The sequence below is a fragment of the Megalops cyprinoides genome, chromosome 19, assembly GCF_013368585.1.
Source record: "Megalops cyprinoides isolate fMegCyp1 chromosome 19, fMegCyp1.pri, whole genome shotgun sequence".
Lineage (NCBI taxonomy): Eukaryota > Metazoa > Chordata > Actinopteri > Elopiformes > Megalopidae > Megalops > Megalops cyprinoides.
In genome coordinates, this window is record NC_050601.1 from 14,384,753 (window position 1) to 14,405,085 (window position 20,333).

General features: G+C 43.4%; 1 protein-coding gene across 4 annotated transcripts in view; it reads right to left on the bottom strand.

Moving 5' to 3' along the window:
• Window positions 1-18,464, bottom strand: part of LOC118794800 (supervillin-like) — a 43,745-nt gene extending 25,281 nt beyond the window's left edge. For 2 of the 4 annotated variants that reach the window (XM_036553067.1, XM_036553068.1), the window contains exons 1-5: window positions 18,405-18,464; window positions 4,850-5,503; window positions 3,272-3,427; window positions 1,333-1,506; window positions 495-529 (exon numbers count right to left, since the gene is read on the bottom strand). In XM_036553067.1, coding sequence (XP_036408960.1) covers window positions 495-529; window positions 1,333-1,506; window positions 3,272-3,427; window positions 4,850-5,247 — 763 coding nt within the window. In that variant the 5' untranslated portion in view covers window positions 5,248-5,503; window positions 18,405-18,464. The remainder of the gene's footprint in view (window positions 1-494; window positions 530-1,332; window positions 1,507-3,271; window positions 3,428-4,849; window positions 5,504-18,404) is intronic. The other 2 variants (XM_036553069.1, XM_036553066.1) reach the window with 2 other exon arrangements.
• Window positions 18,465-20,333: the final 1,869 nt, after the last annotated feature.

The window sequence follows — 20,333 nt, forward strand, 5'->3', positions numbered from 1 at the left end:
CTCTCTCTGACTCTCACTTTCACATTTTTCATCTCAAGCCAGCACCTCACACATGCCGCTGTTTAAACAGGCATTTCAGACACATCTAGATGCTAAGGTTCCATGTGTAAATTTCTGTTACTTTCTGGATTCTTTTATCTTTTCCAAACAGTCACTCTTTGTAGCAGATAAGCCAATTAGCAAACTCATCTACAGTTTACTGGAGGGGAACATTACCTCACACAGACCTGGGGGCACTGCCTTTGATTTATCAATAAGAGCGAACCCCTGGGCATCCAAATAAGCCAGCTGTCTCTGTGAGCAGCCTGTGGCCATGCAAATGATTTTCACCTGCTTTGTTTTGTCAGTTCCCAGTGAACCCCCCCCCCCCCCCCCCCCTTTTTGTTGGAGGGGTGATCTGTGTAGCTTTAATTTTACAGAGAAAAGACTTCATGCAACAGAGGAAAGAATAAATTCCACAAAAAGGCTTTGAAAATTGAGAGTTGTTTTTGTACCTTTTGGCTTGTCTCCTTCTTCGGTGTCAACAGAGCTACAAGAGAATCAGAAGACAAAAGTGGTCAAAAACTGACAACTGGCAGCTAGACAAAAGAATTGGGACTAGCCATCTTTCCTTGTCTCTTAATTGCAGGACCTTTGAGTCAGGCAAGGCTCTGTAAAATGCACTTAGATGATCCTGGCTATCTACTGAAAGGGTCCCTGCTGAACACAGCCTGGCAGCAATCATGACTATAACATCACAATGGCACCACATGCTCATGCTGAAAGATCATACACTGACAGCAGCTTCTTTAAGGCAAGGTTTAAGTACAGGTTTTCTAAGGTTTTCAGTACAGAATCCCCCCCCCCCCCCCCAGGCTTTTGAACACTGCACTATATCATATATATCATATGTATAATACACACAGATATCTTGCCTTTCCACTATTAGAGTCAAGCAATACTTTCAAAAATTCTATGCAATTCAAAACAAAACCAATATTAGAGATATACAGTTGCCATGAGGTTTGCAATTATGGCTTGGTGATCTTAGGAGAACACACAAATGTTAGAGGCTTTCGGCAGGTAGTCTGTTGACAGCCCAGCTAAACCAGGCACAAATCCAACAACCTACCCAGCATCTACCAAGATTAACACACATTACATTTTCAACCCACAGGTGCACAAAAGAAATGCATTAGTGTAAGACACAGCACATTGCAACGTGACACATCACAGCAAACACCATGCTCTCAATCATCGTATCAGGGGAGCACTGCTCAAGCGAGCTCCAGGCCTCACACCACACTCCAGGCCTCTGGGGCCCTCATGCTGGGTTTGCAGCACAGCCCCTACCAGCTGCTCTCCTGCACCTCGCTGGCCGTGATCGGCTGTGTCCGGAAGCGCTCGCTGGTCTTGCGGCCCCCGGCCGCCCCCAGAGGGAGGTAGCGCCGGGTCCTCCGCCGTCCCTCAGACCCTGGCCGTACCGCCAAGTCGAGGGACAAGGCCACAAACCCGCCGTCACCGCTACTACCCAATCAGGTAAGGGAGGAGAAAGGGAGAGAATTAAGGGAGAGGGAGACAAGGAAACGCTGAAGACTGGCAGAAGAGTGTCAGCCAAACACTCACCCACACATCAGTCACTAACTCTCCCCTTTACCAACAAAGACAGACATACAAAGCTCACACAGTAACCATTAGCATGCATGATCTCTGAGGGTACTGGGCAAGCGGTGCCATGCAGCTTTGCCATTCCAGGGCGGTCAGCTCTGGTTCCAGACGAATCATGCAAAAGCTGCCCTGGTTGGCCCCTAATTGCATGGAAAAGCCCAGCTTCCCCCTGTTGTGGCTCATCAGCGCATTACTCATGCTTCATCCCTGCGTAGCTCCAAGCCAGACAAATCCCCCATGTGACACAATTACGCTCTCGGCGGAGATCAAGGCAGCACTCATTTAAAATGCACATATAAAGAGCAGACGGAGAACTGTGCTTGACAGCAGGGTATAGAGAAGCAGAGGCATGTGGGATTCACTGGTGAGAAAATTCCCTTTCCAGCCCTTCAGCATGAAAGCAGAGCCTGCTGCTGCGAGAATCTGGAACAAGTGAGAACCTGGAACATGTGCACCCTGAGTACCTCTCGTATGTTACTGCATGACCTCTCCCACGTTATCGCTCTCAATAGTAGTGCTGGAACACAGGGGTTTTTAATCCTCGTTCATTTCATTGCAAAGCAAATTCAATCATCCTTGGGTGTTCTTGTTTCCGCGGAGAAATGTACAACCATGGTGAAAAGGCATTTTTTTTCCAATGGTTTTGCATTTGATAACTTTTCTTCTCAATCAAAACAATCAATAAGTCTTGGTGTTTTGTAAAGCTCCCTTTAAAATGATTCTTTAAAGGTTCTCTCCAGTGCCAATAAAATGAGCACTTAGCTGGAACAAAGAATAAAACTGTAAAGACCAGAGAGAAGGCAGAGCAGACGAGAGGGACAAAATCACTCAAAGAACAGAAAAAGAAAGGGGAGGGGTCAAGAGCCTCAGCTCAGCAATCCCCCTATGCTCCTTCTTTAACTTTGACACTGCGACTCTCTCTGCCTGATAAATCAGACTCCGCCGCCCAGGGAAGAGCACAGGCCGTGACAGAGAGTGTTCTCTCACCAGAACTCTTTAACCTTGGGCAACAGTAACACCACTCAAAACCAGGGCTGAATGGTTCCACAAGGGGGAAGCTTTATTACTGAAAAATGTAACCTGCAGTTTGCTAGGTGAGAAAAGATGCCTCCTAGACAAACAGAAAAAAGCAAAGCAAAATTTTCCATACCAAGAAAAAGACATACGTAACCAAAAATGAAAATGGTCTTTGGGATCAGCATGGAATGTGCCTTAACACAGCATGAACATATGAGCCCTGCAAAGCAGTTAGTAACAGTTTTAGATCAGGGACGGCCAATCCAGGTCCTTCAGATGCACAGTCCGATGGAATTTATAGGTCACTCTTCAAATAATGCCAAACTGTACATTATTTTGAAAGTAAATACCTTTGAATTTCTTTGAATCATAACAATGAATTCAGTTTTGACCTTATGATTGTGTCTTGGAGTTTCCATCTTACACATGGTCTTTTAATCCAAATGAGCCGTGTCTTACTTGAACGAGTACTTGAAAGGAGACAATTGCAGAGACCCTCGAGAGAGGGTTTATTATGGGTGACCTTGCCATCAGGCCAGCTGGACCTTAGTCTGACGCCCCCTTGTGTTGGCTCTTAGGGAGAACACGGGTCCCGTGCACAACGTACGCTTTCTCAGGCTGTGTCCCACTGCAGGTCTGCTGAAGCAGAGCGCTCCTCAGCTGGCCCACTGACACCCAGGTGCACAGCTGCGGTGCATCCGGGGCTGAGGGGTGCAGGGATCGGCCCCCGGTCCCCAGATTGGGAGTACCCTGGGACCACTGCCTGGAGGGCGTACGGGGGGAGGGGGAACGAAGGTGTGAGGTAGGTGGAAAAAGAACAACCAGAGGATGTCTATAGAATGTTTCCATCAACAACCACCACGATCGCTGTGTCTCAGACTGCCAAATCAATGGGGGAAAAATACATACAACCAAAAAGCAGTGTTGTTTACAAAAAAAGTACAAATAAAAGCTGGCTATGCTATGTTAGAAAAATGTAAGAAAAATGGTGAGCTTTCATTTACAAATTTCTGAAGCCATGGGGAACAACAAACAATAATCAGGTGAGATAAAAGCAGAATGTGCCACATTTTGTCTGTATAACTGCAGGTGGAGGTTTAAACCCATGCTGTAATGTGAGAGCAAACCATTTTACCTGACAGCTGAAGTAAGCCTTACGCTTTATCTGCACAGAAAACTTGCAGGCAGGGCCAGCTGGATCAGCACAAACCAGCTGACTCTGACAGACACATCACCCAAGGTAGTGCAAGACCAGAGCTGCCCCCCACCCTCCACCTTGGGGCTGAGACTGAAATTTCATGACTACATCAGCAGGTGGCTGAGTGATTGCACTGTATCAGCAGAAGATAAAAAAGTTAAGAACCACTTGGAGGATAATAAAAATGGAAGGGTCACAGAATACATTTTCATTGTTCAATAACACACGTTTCGGATCAGAGCCTTCACTAGGGCAATGGCACTGCAAGGCTGCAGCAGTACCTTTCTGCACCATTACTGCACCAACGGAACCTATACAATAACAGACACAACCAACTGTGACCATCTGAATCCTGTATTCATATTCTTAATGTGGGTGGGGTAGCTTATGTCATTTGATTGGTTCAGATTTCAGCAGGTTTTATATTCTAATCCACCAGTCAATCAGTCACTTTAGGCAAAACTGCGGTTCATTCTGGAAAACATCCCTAATATCCTGCTCCAGGGCATCAAACAAGAGTCAGTGCCTCTGTGAGCAACAACTTCATCCACAGGCAGAAAGCAGAAGATAAACTGAGAGGAGAAAGGGAATTAATTCTATGTCTAAATGGCCACCATATTCTTACAAATAATGCCTATTTTACAGTACTCCACACCCTCAGTATTTCCATCCATTTGTTTTTAGTTTCATTGTTGTTTTTGCACTTAAGTGCAAAATACTCTCATTTCTTTACTGCCCAGTTTACTTCAGCAAGGAAAGCTCATACAGTGTACCAACAAAGGCGGGTCTTGTAACTATACAACCTGCATAATGAGCCACAGAGATGTTTGAGGCAAGTCATCATTTATCAGTATTTAGAGTGACACCATAACCACAGATACAGCATTTCATGTGGCCCAAACTGCTAGCTGTGTAAGTGCAAATCAGATAAAGAACATGAACAGCCCAAACTCTGTGGAGTCCTGGATACATATGGGATGGACTCACCTGCTCGTGTGGGAATCCACCTCTGTGCCATTGGAGATTTTCGGAGCTAGGGGTTCAGGCCCAGGAGCTGGCGTGGTGTCCCACTGGAGCTCCCCACCGCCTCCTCCCTCCAGGGGGACGTCTGCAGTGCCCATCTCCTGCCGCACACATGTCCTGCCGTTGGCGTCCCTGGCAGGAACACTGTTTATTACAGACGGGACACCCTCGGGCTCATTCGGCATCTCTTGATGGGTCACAGGTAGGGTGTCGGAGGCCTCTCTCCTGTCCCTCCTCACGTATTTGGACGGGAGCTCCTCCAGGCTGCCATAGCGCTCTGCCAGCTCCCTCCTCCTCTCTGCTTTGTAGCGAGCGATCCTCTCTGCCTTTGACTCTAGAACCGGGCTCTCCATGGTGTCCATGCTCCCCTCTTTCTCTCCTTTGGTTCAAATCAATGGTTTCAGCAGCACCTTCACCTCTGGCAGTGGTGTGGCATTTAAGAACGACCCTCGGCGTTCCTCTAGTCTTAACACAACACCAAAGCGATTTAACAACGGAGGATCAAGGCACAGAAGAGCAATTTTAAAGGAGGAGATCCCAAGGTTCTCTCAACAGAAGGTCTTATTCCAGTGTCTCTCCCCCCTACTGGTTGATCACTCCACTGAGATCATCCCACTGCTGAAAGAGATAAGAGAGAGACATCAGCCAAGAAAGCCAGGCTGACACATCCTATCACTGCTAACAGCAGCATTCTGCTCTGTATGAACACACATGTTCATTCTCTCTTTGGTCTTTCTCTGCAATAACAGATTTATGTGTAGCATTTGGATCTGAAGTTGATATTGTGCACCCAACAGCACCCAATACTACACGCAAAAACACACACACTCAGACACAGACAGAGGAGTCCAAATACACCACAAGCCATTCCGTTCACAGACTTTACCCTGTAATCGGTGAGGGCTGTGCTCCAGCCCTTTGTGTTAAGCATTAGGAGACAGAAGGGAGGGATGTGTGGATGAAGTATGCTGCTGCAGCATTTATTCTTTGTCCAGCTTAGTCCAAATCACTTCACGGATGAAACCCTGCTGGGTAGAGCCCACAGCCACAGCTGAGCACTGTGCTTTTGCATGACCTCAAGCCTCTGATCCATATACCTCTGAAACACACCCTTTACATCCACTGACAGCAGCAACCTGTCTGACACACACAGTCACACACACATACATACACATACCTGTACATCACACAGACTATAAAAATCACATCAAATGAGGATATAAAAAAAAATCAAATGAGGACATAAAAGTACATACCTAATGCAGTCTGTTAAATTGAATAAAGATGATGTGCAACCTCCCTTATATTAAGGTTTCCACAGTAAAAACTTGTTGATTATTTAAAAAGGTTGCTTGGAAATTAACTTTGAGGTAGTATTGTGTGATGTATTTGGATCCTAACTCAAACACTGCCCTAAATCCTATACAATTATGGGACTATGAGTATGTATTAATATTGGAAATTTCATGAAAAGGTAAAAGGTCCACGATAGTGCTTTAGGGTGAAATTGTTTAGAGTGAAGCTCTGCAATCCCCTTTTGAATAGCTACAGCGCAAATGAAAGGGTTAATGCACCACATCTGGGCCACCAGATCTGATCATTTTCAGTAAAGGGAGACAGCGGTGACCTTGGCCCTGAAGGAGCTACTATAATTGTCTCTGGAGGCAGTGGTTCCCACATCTGGCTGAGCCCACCACCTGCTGAGGCACTAATGAGGCCCAGGATGTTGGCTCTCCCCTCTGTCCCCCTGCTAAAAAAAGCACTGGAGGTCAAGGATCGCTCACACCACAGGGACTCTGCACTATGAGACGGAAAGCCCACGCAGTCCTCCAAAACAGCAACAGGAGAGGCAGCAAAAAATATCTCGGCCTTTCTAAGGAGGTGCAAGGAACAGGAACTAGAGGAGGTGTCACCCAGACCACACTAGGGGTGCTATTTGAGACAAATGATTCAACTACATTTCCTGTGCTGCAGTAATAGGCTGTCTGACGTCTGCTCATAATCAAGCGCATGTTATTCAGCAAATGGAACAGCTCCTGATAAATAGCTCCTGGCGAAAATATATTCCTGCTTTGGGACGAAAAGCCCCTGTGAGGCCTAATCCAATACATTTGCATATCAAGGCTGCCATCACATCCTCAGAATGGTTTTTTGCAGGAACTTTTTGGCATGTTTCAGAAACCGCACTGCTCCACCCACCAGCAGAACAACAAGCCAATGTGTGAAATATGCAAAATGTTTTCACCACCTGATCTTTACTGAGGCCGCAAAATAAGATTCAGGACAAACCAGACAACTTAAATAGTTAATCTTCCATTTTGTTTTGTTTTTGTTTGACAATCCATTTATCGGTTGCAAAGATCAACAGTCAATCCATTCCCCAAAAGACTTCTGATTCCCTTCAAACTAACAGTCACAATATGACAAGCTAACGGTGAGAGCACTGAAACCAGCCCTGGATTTTGTAGTTTGCCATGCTGAATTCTGATCACTTGTGTCACGAGGGGCGAGTCTGAAGCTGTGAGAAACTGTATGTCAGCAATGCTTGTGTAAGCAGTGCCCTGTGCACCTCATCCCCTTACAGCCATGCATTCATGAGCACTGCATGTGCCTTCATTAGTCTCACTAACATTCATTTTAACCATGCCTGTCAGTACGCAAAACGTCTTTTGAAACCCTAAAAATACTACTCTCCAGGAGATTCAAAGCTCAGTGTCAGCAATCAGATCTAGATCACTTTTTCCCTTTTCCCAAAGTAGAGGCAAGGCTGGCTCCCTTACTTTGGGTTCCAGGTGGTTTTCCATAAACTACATATTCTCCTGCTTATCGGTGTCAGCTTAGCCCCGCAACACTACTGGTTTTGGCCTATTTGCTAGAGAGCAATGAGTGCAGTTGGCAAAGACAAGACCTACGTTCCTTGGGTTAGCACTGGGCTGAAAAAAAAAACAGAGGAGATAAGCACAAAAAACCTTCCCTTCAATGGCTGTATGAAAGATGTTCACTACTTTATGAGGTCACTTAGTCTGCATGCCCTGATGATAGATATGGTTAGTGAGGAAATTTTCATTTATTTTAATATGAGTGCAGATACCCATTTTCAGAGAGTACGTCACATTAAGAAAGGAGCCTGACATGTTTACATGTATCACTAAATGAGCTTTTTCATGTACTGATCTGACAGCCTGTTTATTCTACTGCAAACTGTCAGCACATGCAAAACACATCCTTCCTGGTTCTTTGCTGTGTGACCACACACAAACAAACCATCTACCCAACAAACCATTAATAAAGCAGTACTACAGACATAGAAAATTGGAGCACTCTCCAAGGTACACTGCATAGATCAAACATTTTGAATGAAGTGCTCTTTGGATACAAGGCTCCAGGCATACCACTGACAGATGGCTGGTTTGTTTGAAAACTGCTCAATTCCAAAAGAAATACCAGTTCTTCACCTGCTAGGTACAGAACAGAGACAGCCAATGGCTACAATGGTGTCCAAAGCCAAGCACATCTGAGGTTTCAGCAGCCCGCCCCGGCAGTGTGTGCGGGACAGGCCTCCTGAGCCCCACAGGCTCCGGCTCCACTGCTACAGTCAGCGCTTCTGTCCTGTTCCAAAAGCTCAGCCTCAAATCGCCTGGGTCACTCAGTCACACAGGGCACTGCTTAACTTAAACACACTTTCTCCCACAGCCTCATTCCCATGTACATTATCTCCCCTCTGTAGTTACACATACCCTAATGGCCCATATGTGAGAGCACACACATTTCATGAAGACTGAAAAGAAAAACTGACATTGGCCAAGTTCTTAAAATCATAACAGGTGCTTCACAGTGAAGTATTACTGGCTATATTATGCATTACACTTTGAAAGCTATTTCTCAGGTAACAATGTGACAATCATCCATGGACACAGACAGAGTACAAGTACAATAAAAACAAACCACTGATGCTGTTTTCGTTTAAAATTCAGTTTAAGATGAGCTTCTGCCTTACCAACACTGCAAAGGCCATCAAATCAAATGACGGTATACCGCAAGAGCATACAAGCACACTACAGCAGCAGTAAAGACACAGAGGGTAACAGAGCCCACACACACACAGCACAGCCGCTCAGCACCAGCACTGCGGATGGAGACAGCGGGCCACCCACCGGATTTAGCAGGAACGACACAATCAAGTGGTGGCAAGACTTCCGGATCCTACTGCCCCATCAACGTTCGAAAAAAACCATTCGGTCACAGGGCAGATACGAACAGGACACAGCGAGATGTCACAACACAGCGGCATCACAGCCCTCCGGTGTCAGTGTCTCCACTGAGGGGCTGGAATGCTTTACACATCTGGAGCTGCTGTCCGCCCCGTAAACAGGACCAAGCCCATTACAAAAGCCTACAACACGCATCCCCCCCGCTGTGTGCGTGCATCCTTCATATTATTGTTCACTGCACAGAGGCTCCTGTCCCCGCTGGCTGTTCCCTGTGGCTTGTTGGCATTCTTCATTGTGTCCACACAAGCACGCAGAGCAGGAATGCGGACACAGCACAGGAGCTCCTGGACACGGCCACTGCGGAACGCTTGGAACGTTTTTTGGAGTGAGAAAACAGGTTTCCCGCTTCCCTCCAGATAAAAAGAGGAGAGAAAACCGGTGTAATTTGGGGGGAAAAAAACTGAAAGGGATGGCACTATTTAATTTCAGAAACTTTAGACTTGCACTTTAATTCCAATTGCTAAAATTACACCTAAAACTTTAAAATGTGGAAAGTGGATCACCCTTAATGCAAGAGATGGTTCTGCCTATGATGTCAGACTTTGCCAACTGCCTACTATGACAGACTTTCATCATGCTGAGAACAGTCAAGACCAACAGCATCAAGGGTAACAGATATCAATGCCTTAAGGCAAGAAGATGTGCTGAGACTTCTAACCAGGCTCTACATGAACCTTTAATGCCTCTCTGGTTGGTAAAACAAGTTTTCCAGCACTGCCTCAAACCATGCTTCTGCTCTGAGATGAATGCAAGGCTTGTGGAGCTGGGTGCATTTCTAGAGCGGAGCCTCTTCAAAAATGTAAAAGGTGAAATTACATACACAATTTCATAAGACCAAAACAGTGTTACTAGAAAAAAATACATTTGTAGATTATGGATTTAGTAAAAACACTAATATATATGGCCAGCATTATGCTGTACATTGTCTAGTTTTCTGTTCTGTTGCATCTGGACTTGTAGACAAGCCCTGTATTTCTTGGTGCCCCTGTATCCATGGATAACACGCTATCCACTGTCACTGGGGTAGAACATACCATTAAGAGAGGTCAGACGCAGATGTAAGTATGTGTCTTTAATGACCTGTACATGTTAACCTCTGAACTCCAGTAGCAGAAGTGCCAAGGAGCCATTAATTGACATGTAGAGACATGTGACTTACAGAGCAAAAAAAACATTGACCCTTTCCAAGACACTGCATTACTAGCATTCTTTAAAAATGCTTCCTACACAAATCGCAAAAAATATAGTAGACATTAACACACACAATTAAGACACACAATTCAGGATAATGGTTGGGACATATCTCTATATTTTATATTAAGTTTTGGCTGTTTTCCCACATTATCAAAGCTCATGAAGCAGTCAAAGTTCCAACAATGTACAGTATATGACTGGGCAATTTCCAACAGCAAAAGTGAAAAAAAAATGCATTCAGTGGAGGTCTGAACAAAAGGCTACCAGACCGCTGCACAAGTCTTTTTTTCACTTTACAGTTTGAACAAGCTGGCTAGCCAAAGTGCTTTATGACAGGACGTGGAGGTCAAGACAGGGGTATGAGGGACAGACAACAGACATTCAGACAACCAGAGCTGAGATGCTGTCCTACCTTCCTCTGAGAAAAGAGCTGGCGAGAGAAAAATGCCACGAGTCCCCGCCACACTGGTAAAGAGGGGAAAAGCCCTGTGCCGGTGTGCTGTGGCGTGTGTCCCGAGTGGCAGTGAGAGAGGCTGTCTCTGCGCTTTGTGATTCCTAGAGGTCATGTGACTGGCCTGGGGAAAGGGGCTCAGCGTGGATCATCAGCTTGTAATCCAATAATGCTAACTGACACGTACATGTGCTAAGCAGCAGATTGAGCAGACGTGATTCACCATTAGCACAGGGAAACACATGGGTGTAAATGGTTAATGAATTATTGGTTCCAGAAAAAAAAAAAAAAAACAGAAAAATGTGTCAGAGACAGAAATGCGTAACTTTCACATTCAAAGGCATATCTCCTTGGCGAGCATCTCCTTGTTTACAGCCCAAACTGACATCACTGGCAGAGTAAGTTACTAATTACAAACACAGGAGCTCCACTGAGCCTACTGTTCCTACACTGTCCCCACACACTGGTTTTTAAGGGCTCACAGAGGCTTTTCCAGAGCTGTTATGAGCACTGGTAGAGGAGGGTGTTTAAATCACAGGAACTCTGAGGATGTAACATCTGACCTTCACCGAGGTTTATCGGCCTTTACAGTGAGACAAACTCTCTGAGAAAAGGGGGGGGGGGGGCTTGCTGATTCTGAAAACAGCTGAAGTAGGTGGTGGATCTCTGACCAGATATAAACAGGACTTGACACAATTTCAAGTCTTCAGTCTTTACAGTGTCCCACTACTCTCTAATTTAGGTAGGGCCCAAGCAGGAGAAAGACAGACATTAACATGTACATCTCTACATACAACACAATACAATACAACACAATCAGCATCTGCAAGCATATGAGACAACAGAACAGGAAAGAAACAAGAAATAATGCTTAAGCAGCTGATGGTTCTGCCCCGTGCTGTTTCTTAACCGCTACCCTCAGTCTTGAATCCCTAACCACAAGGAACAGGACGACACCACGCAAGCAGCTGTGGCTCCCGATCAAACTGAGAGCAGTTACTGAGAGCTGGATGGGGTGCAGAACGTCTTATCGGTCTCACCAGATCTAAAGCATACTTTCAAACACACCAACCAACCATGTTCAGATGCACAGATGAATTAACTTCAGGGGAAAAAAATCCATGGGAAACTGATTACCACAACACTTTGTTCAACAAAACATTCCCACTGCCATATATACTGCGATGGGGGTCTTTTCCCTTTTTTCCTGTTGTGATGTTACGCCCAGTTCTGCTGAATACTCCTTCAAGAAGCCCAGATATACAACCAACCTAAAGCTCTTACGCTACACACTACCATACAACACATAAGCAACATGATTCTAACCACTACATGCTGACATCAAAAACACTCTGCAGAGGAAATGTCATGCTTGTCATGGCAGCTTGTGGTCATGATCTGAAAAGAAGGTAGCACATCCAATTACATTTGAGAAGGGATTAGAACTCTTTTGAGTGTGTCCCTGCCATCTGAAGCCCTGATACCACCTGGAAGACAGTGACTCAACAAAGGAAAAGAAAGATAGGAGTTCAAAATAACTACCAGTTACAGTGTTTCAAAAAATGTTGTATTTGTCAAATGGAACTAGATACACTGTAGTTACTCACGTAAACATTCCCTGGGAGAGAAACACTCCATAATAACACCGATCAGCAATGCAACATCTTTTAATATAATGTATGGCCACAGGCCTTCTAGTCCTCCCCACCCTCATGCAAAGGGGGCCAGTTATACAGTTACACTGCCAGAGGACCTTTAGCATTCTATGAGAAAATGCTGAAAGAATGGGTGGCAGGAATGAGACAGTTGTCCAAAATGCACAGTAAGGAGACTTACTGAACAGCTACAACTATAGCAAACGTACTACCAACAGGAAAAAAATGGAAACTTAACATGCGTACACAGTACATGTACAAATCTCCATGCCTGTTAGTGAACATACAGTCAAGTGACAGAAGATGAAAACTCCAGGTGCCGGTGGTCTCTCTAGCACAGGACTGTCACCAAAACATCCAGCAGTAATGTTACCCGCAGTGTAGTTATGCAATCTGTCATTAGCTGACTCATCATGGAGGGGAGACCTGGCATCCTTTTAAACCATGAGCTTTCACATTAAATATGAAGAATTTTGTGCTTTCTGATAAATTTCAGCAGTTTTCGCTAGTTTTAAAACACCAATTGCTCCAAAACCAGCAGCTCCAATACCCCTGCCCTATTGAATTCCCTGTTCTGCCTGTAAACATTTGATACTGTGAAACATCCCAGTAAAAAGCCATTACTGTCAATGCACAGGAAACAGGACCGAAGGTAAAAGGGAGGTGGCTTTATTGCTCAGGACAGTACAGACAGTTACAGTACTCGAGATGTTCTTGAACCTGAAACCTGAGACACTTCTCACAACCATAAATCCAGTACACTAATGAAACAGTTGTGTAAATTCTGATACTGTTAAAACAAGCTACAGTGAAACACTGCACTGCTCACTGCATGTAAAACTATATTACGTAACATATAAATCCATCTCAGTCTTACTGTACTAACCCATGACACTAGCACTGCACTGACACTGCACACTTTAAGGCTGGGCCTTGAAGAGCTCACCAAGCATGCACACTTTGTGACTGAGAATGTGCAAGAAATAACTGAAACACACTGACACCCGCTCCTCAGTGTCAGATAGTGGCAGTGAGAGACATAGCACAGTTTAGGTGTGTAGGCAGGTTCAGACTTGAGTCTGAAAAATCCTTTTACCTCACAGCACTGCCTATAAATTAGCAAGCAAAACATTGGCATAACATATGATGCAGATGAGTCAAACTGACTTCATTATAAAAGGGTCATAAAAAGAACTCCCATTCAATAGAAAATTCCAATGAAAGATAAATAAATAATATTAATATTAACATATTAATATGTTTAGACTAGGTCTCAACTACAACTCTGGACCATTATTTCTTCTTTAGAGGTGTTCATATCCCCCCCTCTTTCTTCCACCGTAAGTTCTTCAGTTAGGCCTGATCCTGCAGGTTGGATACAGTGCCTGAACCAAAAAAAAAGTAGCTGAAGAAGCCCTTCCTCAAAAGCACTAACTTACTGTTCACTGCATAGTCCATCATGAGGCTCTCTGTCACTCACCTGCACCTCTCCGCCAACCAGTCCCGTGGGCACCCCAGACCCCTGCTCTCCCTTATGTGTGACAGCCAGTCACTCTGGCGCACAGCAGAGCCCCTCTGCCCCTGAACAAACAGGATGGTGTTCTCTGCCTTTCAAAGGCAACTGGAATTCCGATGTCACCGAGGCCTTTGTAATCCTGAAAACTCACACAGAGAGCCAGGGGGGAACACGCAACTGGAAAACTATGCGCTTGGCTGCGGCCAGCCCACCCAACAAAGTGACAAATTAACAGCTGATTGCTGGTTTGACATCCACACTTAAACAGTGGGATTTTCCTGCATTAGATAAAAGCCGTATACCCCTGGCATATCATGGAAGTGTCCCTGTTTGGTCCAAGAATAACTTGTCACTGCTTCCCTCTGTCTGCATGGTAAAGCCAAAGTGATTTGTCTAGCTGAATCCCCCAATTAAAGAGACAGACATGTAAACACGTCATCATCAGCCTGTTGGCACAAACCAAAAGCACTTAATGAATCTCAGTCTTTTTAACTGACCTGAAGCCTGAAGTGGTGGTGTGTCTGCCATCTGTGGCTAATCGCCCCATCCCTACCATGACACACACACACACACACACACACACACACACACACACACACACACACACACACACACACACACACCAGTGGCTGCTCTGCTGATTCCAACCAGAAACCTCTACACAAAAAACATGACCTGATAAGACCACCCTCACAAACAATAATACAGTACCACTGATACTATGAACTTTAGTACTGAGATTAGTGAGGAGGACTGAACATGAAGTGGTCCCTGGCTAGCTGACTGCCAAAGCAATATGTGGGTGCAATATTCTTGTGCAGACTATCTGTTTTTAACTCTTCCTGGCAAACCCGGGGCCACCCATTTTCTGGGCGTTATTTTATCAATACAGTTCACAGAGTGAATATATAGCGTTCATCTTATCACAGTGTGGCATGGCTTCTTATCTCATTGACATTGCTGCATAAAATCCTCAAAGTACAGAGCATCAACAGCCTGCGCTCCTCTGAAGGATGCCAAGTCCAGACATGGATGGCTCAGAGGGGTTGGAGTGTATCCACTTCTAGTGGTGGGAAGCAGCTTGATGTAGCACAGCCCCTGGATAAGACATCTGGCTACCACAGCACCATTACGCCAGTCCATCACTTTTTAATGATGAGAGCCAAGCAGAGAGATCGTCGGTACTATTTTTAAGGTCCCTGGAAAAACTGGGCAGGATATTGAACCAACTACTTGTCAGACAGTTGAGCCACAAGAACAGTATACTGTACGTAAGTGAGTTAAAAACATTTTAAGATAAATAAAATTTAAAATTTCTTTCCCTGTCCAAAGTAAATAATGCTAAGAATGAATGTGCACCTAAGACTCTCCTAAGACACCCACTGCTGGATGCTCAAATAGTTTCAAATGTCCTGCAACCTAGCAACTGCCTGTAAACAGAAGACAAAAGGCTAGCTGTCTGTAAACAGATGGTAGGTCCTGTGGCCTTTATCAGCAGCTCTTAGTTAGCCACACCTGAACCACTTCTTTTGTCTTTAAACCTACAAGCCACACTATGTCAGAAAAACTACCCTTTGCTGTAATAGCTGTAAACTGCAACAGAAATGGATATAGCTGGCACAGTATATTGGTCCAATAAGTCTCTTGCTCCTTCACCCAAGTCTGTATATTGTGTGCGCAAAACATTTGCCTATGCAAATGAGTCACCAGGAAAAGGGTTGTTGGAAAGATCACCTGATGCCAGCCTCCATTAACACAATCTAGCCCATAGTTTGTCCTGTTTCAGAAGCATGTATAAGCACAAAAGTACAGTATCAGTGTTGTGTGCAAAAAGTAAAAAAGAAACATTTTAGGGATGTTATGTTTAGTAAGCTGTTCCACTCGGACTACTGCAGTTCTGCCTCCTGAAGCTTTCTAGTTAGGTTCCATTACAGTTCAATTTCCTAGACTGGGGATCACTAACAGACTCCACTAGAAAAAAAAGAGAGAAAAAAAAAAACTTTGGCAGGGCTTTCCTTGGGCAGCATGGACGCCCGCTTTCAGAATGAATTTGGAGTGACTATTGAAGTTTGGAAGGTTCCTGGGTTCTTGAGATTAAACAATATCTAACATAGTTCTAGTTATGTTATGTCACTGCAGTACCTGTCAGTGGGGAATAGTATCCAATTCTGAAGATGTCTTGTGTTTTGGTTTTGATCATTGCAATGCTCAGGTTTTATTTAACTTAGGGTTTGAGGGCTAACATATTACCACACCTATCACCACACAAGTACATGATGAGATACAAGAGATAAGATGTTTGTTGTTACGTCAGCTTTGCATACATTTATTTTCTCAGCAAATGCAGTTATGGTCTTTTACATATTACAAACAAAATTACAAATTTACAACATTCTGGTAACACATGCAATAAACTATACCACCGTGCTACCAAATTTTAACTTTTTTTTCCAAATGCAGTTATGTAGTCAATGGTCCTTAACTGACATCACCCTACCCATATACCCTAAGAGTATACTAAGAGTTAAGCTGCTGCTGACTAAGAAAAGAGTGACAACACCAGACTGGAGATGCAGAATAAGTAACAACCTCACAGCAATTTTCAGCGAACCCACACACATACACATACACATACACACACATACATACACACACGCACGATGTTGCGCATTTGTTTTTATATCAATAAATTGTAACAACGCAGGGGTCTGGTTTACTCTCGTAAAATACAGAGTAACTACAGTTTCAACTTTGTTGAACACTAAAAATTTGAACATACTCAACAAATAGCCTAATTATCACAATGCATCTTCCCCACCGTAAAAGTTTTTTTTACAATTCCATTTGCTACGGAAATGCAACGATAAAAGTAAGTTTAAGTACTCGCTAAGCAACATTTTTTATTTGAATTGCAGTACCGTGTTTAAAGACCATGCTCCTGATAATTCTGTAATAAAACTAATGTGTTTTGCCAATTATTTCTCATTTAAATGTTTGACTGAATATTGCCAGTCTACTGTAACAGCTATCACCATTTAACCTGGTATCAGCAACACCTGAAAATAAGCGCTGTCCTTACACATCCATTCAGAGTATGAAACTAAATATCGAATGCTGCTGCATTTAATATACACGTAGATTGGTTCACCGTGCTTAACACATTCCTGTTTTTATCCATCGCCTGTGCATCTAGTAGTATTCCACTAACATAGTTCGAGTAGTTCGACTGGAGAAACTGTAGTTGCCGTAGCCATACTGTGCAACTAATTTCTGCACACTAACTTGGAAAGCATACTTTTTAACTATGACACAAGAAAGTTCGCAACCGCAGAAACTGTACACATACAACTGTTTTGTTTAGGCAATGAGAACAATTCCAGCAGCAGCTGTTGTTGGAATACCCATTTTCTTTGAAAACATTTACCTTTTCAGGAAGGACAGCTCACCGCTTCATCGTAGATAGGTACCGTAACCATTTACATGTAGATGAACACAGCAGCACGTAACCTGTTCGAGAGCCTTGCTCTTTACTGAAACCACCCGCTCCTGTTGAATCCTGCACACATTAAACGCCCGCACTTTTTGGACTTTACGAGTTACACCAACATACGCATGGAAAGGACGTCTCAAACAATCAATCAACTCAATTTCTGTAACACTTCTTGCCAACAAAATAAAACAGAGACCAATAAAATTTGTACTGTAATGCAGCAGATGAATTACTGTAGACATAAATTTAACCATTTAACTAAGGATTACTCCTCAACTTATTCATAAAGCATTCACCTCATCTCAAACTGAGCAACCTGGAATATTATATTTAAACAAAAACCATTACAAGTATTTACTCTTGTTTGTATCTACCGCTGAAGTTGTATTGGTACAATTTTTAAACGCTTTTGAACTTTCAGGTGGTAAATTTTATAACATCGGTGCTGTCTGTATTAATGCTGTAGGCTGCATTTAGAACATTAATACAAACAAGTGAAACAAAGAATTCAGGAATAAATATTATTAGGATTTAGGGATTAGGGAGAAAAGTTTTTCTAGTATTTGTTGAAAAGTGGTTTTATCACCCAGCTGAATACAGGTGGATTAACCAGACTATTTGGAATGATTTACACATTACGTTGGGCATTCTCATTGGAGTGTCAGTCAAGCTAAATAGGACAGGAAACAAACATTAAAATAACCACTGCCTGTCAAAAAAGACAGAAAAAAGGCAGCTCTTCTGTTTTGGATAAAAACATTGAACATTACAAAACAGGGCCAGCCCAATATCTACAGAGCAGTTCCATACAAAGCAGTTTGATTCTTTATTCTATACACGACCTATACCTCTCTGAAAAACAGCAAAATGAAAAGGCTCAGCCCTATAATGGCTAAAAACTCACACTGGTGCCAGCTTTAGGAAGTTTGCAGAGGTACTTACTTGAGTTGCATCAGCTGAGGGATTGGGATCAATGGCCAATTGGTGGTGTTGGGACCTGTGCAGGCCATCTGTGGTCCGCATTGGAGTGCAGGGCAGTCCATGTAGGGAAAGCAAGCGTTGCCCTGATAAAAATATCCCCCCCGCGCCTCAGCATTCCTTCGGCAGGGCTGAGGCCAAGTGGCACAAGACACAGCCATCACTCATGCAGGCACACACAAATGACCACCAGCCAATCACACATGTTGAGAAACACATAGTCTAAAGCAGTTTCACTGAAAAATGCAGAATGGACTATATGGACAACTTCAATGGAAGACTTTGATTATCTGAATGAAAGCGTTTCTATGCTTTTCAATGTCATCTGAATGTCAGTAATGGGTTACACAAACAACCTACTCCAAATATTGTTTTCTCATATTAGACGTTATATATTTAAATTTAAGTTAAACATTTAGAAAATTAAAAATATAAATTATCTCACACAGCAAGATTGCCCCAGTAAGAGATCTTGCCAGACTGTCATACATGTTGCAGAACAAACTAATTATTCCCATTACTGTAGATAACCCTCAGAACACAGCAGAAGCAGAAATGAGCTCATGAATGTGAAAAATTAACCTTAACGTCATCAATGTTGGTTTAACAGAAGTATTTAACAAAAATTTACATGGCTCAGAGTGCCACTTACAGCTTTGCAACAGTGACACCTGCTGTTTTTTCATCAGGGTACAGTTTTTTGTAAGGATGCAGGCAGAAAGACCTTAGTTTTCCATTCATTCATAAACAGACGACACAAAAACTTACAAAGGTGAGCCAGAACCTAGAGGCTTTTTATTTAGTCAACATGTTCAGCCAAAAGTATGAGGCTCTTCTTACTTCTCCCAGCCTCAAGAGGCCAAACATAACCCTTGGAATGACATACAGTAGTAAGTCAACAATTCCTTCAGGTTCTGCCTGTGCAGCCACGTAAAGGAACAAGTGTAATCTTCCTTTGGGAATTTGGTGGGCACACAGGCTGAGGCACAAAACGTTGCAGTATGTGAGGGTGTAAAACTGCTGGACCTGGTATTTTGACAAGCAGCAGACCAACTCAAGAAGAGGAGAGCTTGGCACTACAGCACCAGGCTATGCAGAACGGGAAAAATGGCTATTTAGAAAAAACAGCAAAACAGAACATACACATATACATATGTAAAGTTCAAAAACAAACATTGGTGAGTGTGGATTGCAACTCCATTCAAACCAGGCCCAACAGGTAAAAAGCTGCTCATTGACCTAAGGGAAATTAATGAAAACAATTACCCATTAGTATAACAGTTATTTTCCTTGTACAGAACACCATGAAAAACCAAACAATACGAACATTACAGAAAATGTCTGTTGCACTAAAACACGCTATAGATTTGCACTAAACCAATTTATTGCTATTAGTATTTTGTGTTTTTTTTGAGCCCACCTGCCAAAACATATAATCTTTCCATGAATTCCTGAAAAGCTCTCAGCCAAGACTACGAATGAATAAAGACACCATGCACTGGAAACATGAAAGACAATGCTGGTGAAACAACATCAATTTCAGTAACAGTTTGTTGAGGTCATTACCTGCAGCAGCTTAGAATTAATATATATCACTCATCATTATTATAATATTCCTCCTTTGGAAAAATGAATTGATATATTGTATGTATGTCCTTCATACCCGAGTGATGTCTAATAAGCAGCACATCATTTCTCCAGTCTGAATTTTACCATTGCCCCCACACAGAGGCATTGGGGCACTTCAGGCTAATGCTAACGTGTACAATGAATTGATTCATAATGCACTTTCACTGAAACAGGCATTGCGTGAGGTCTGTTCAAAAATCTTTTAGTAGTGGCTCTTGCAAACTAACGCCAATGTGTTCCTGTACTTTCATTTGTTATCTTTAA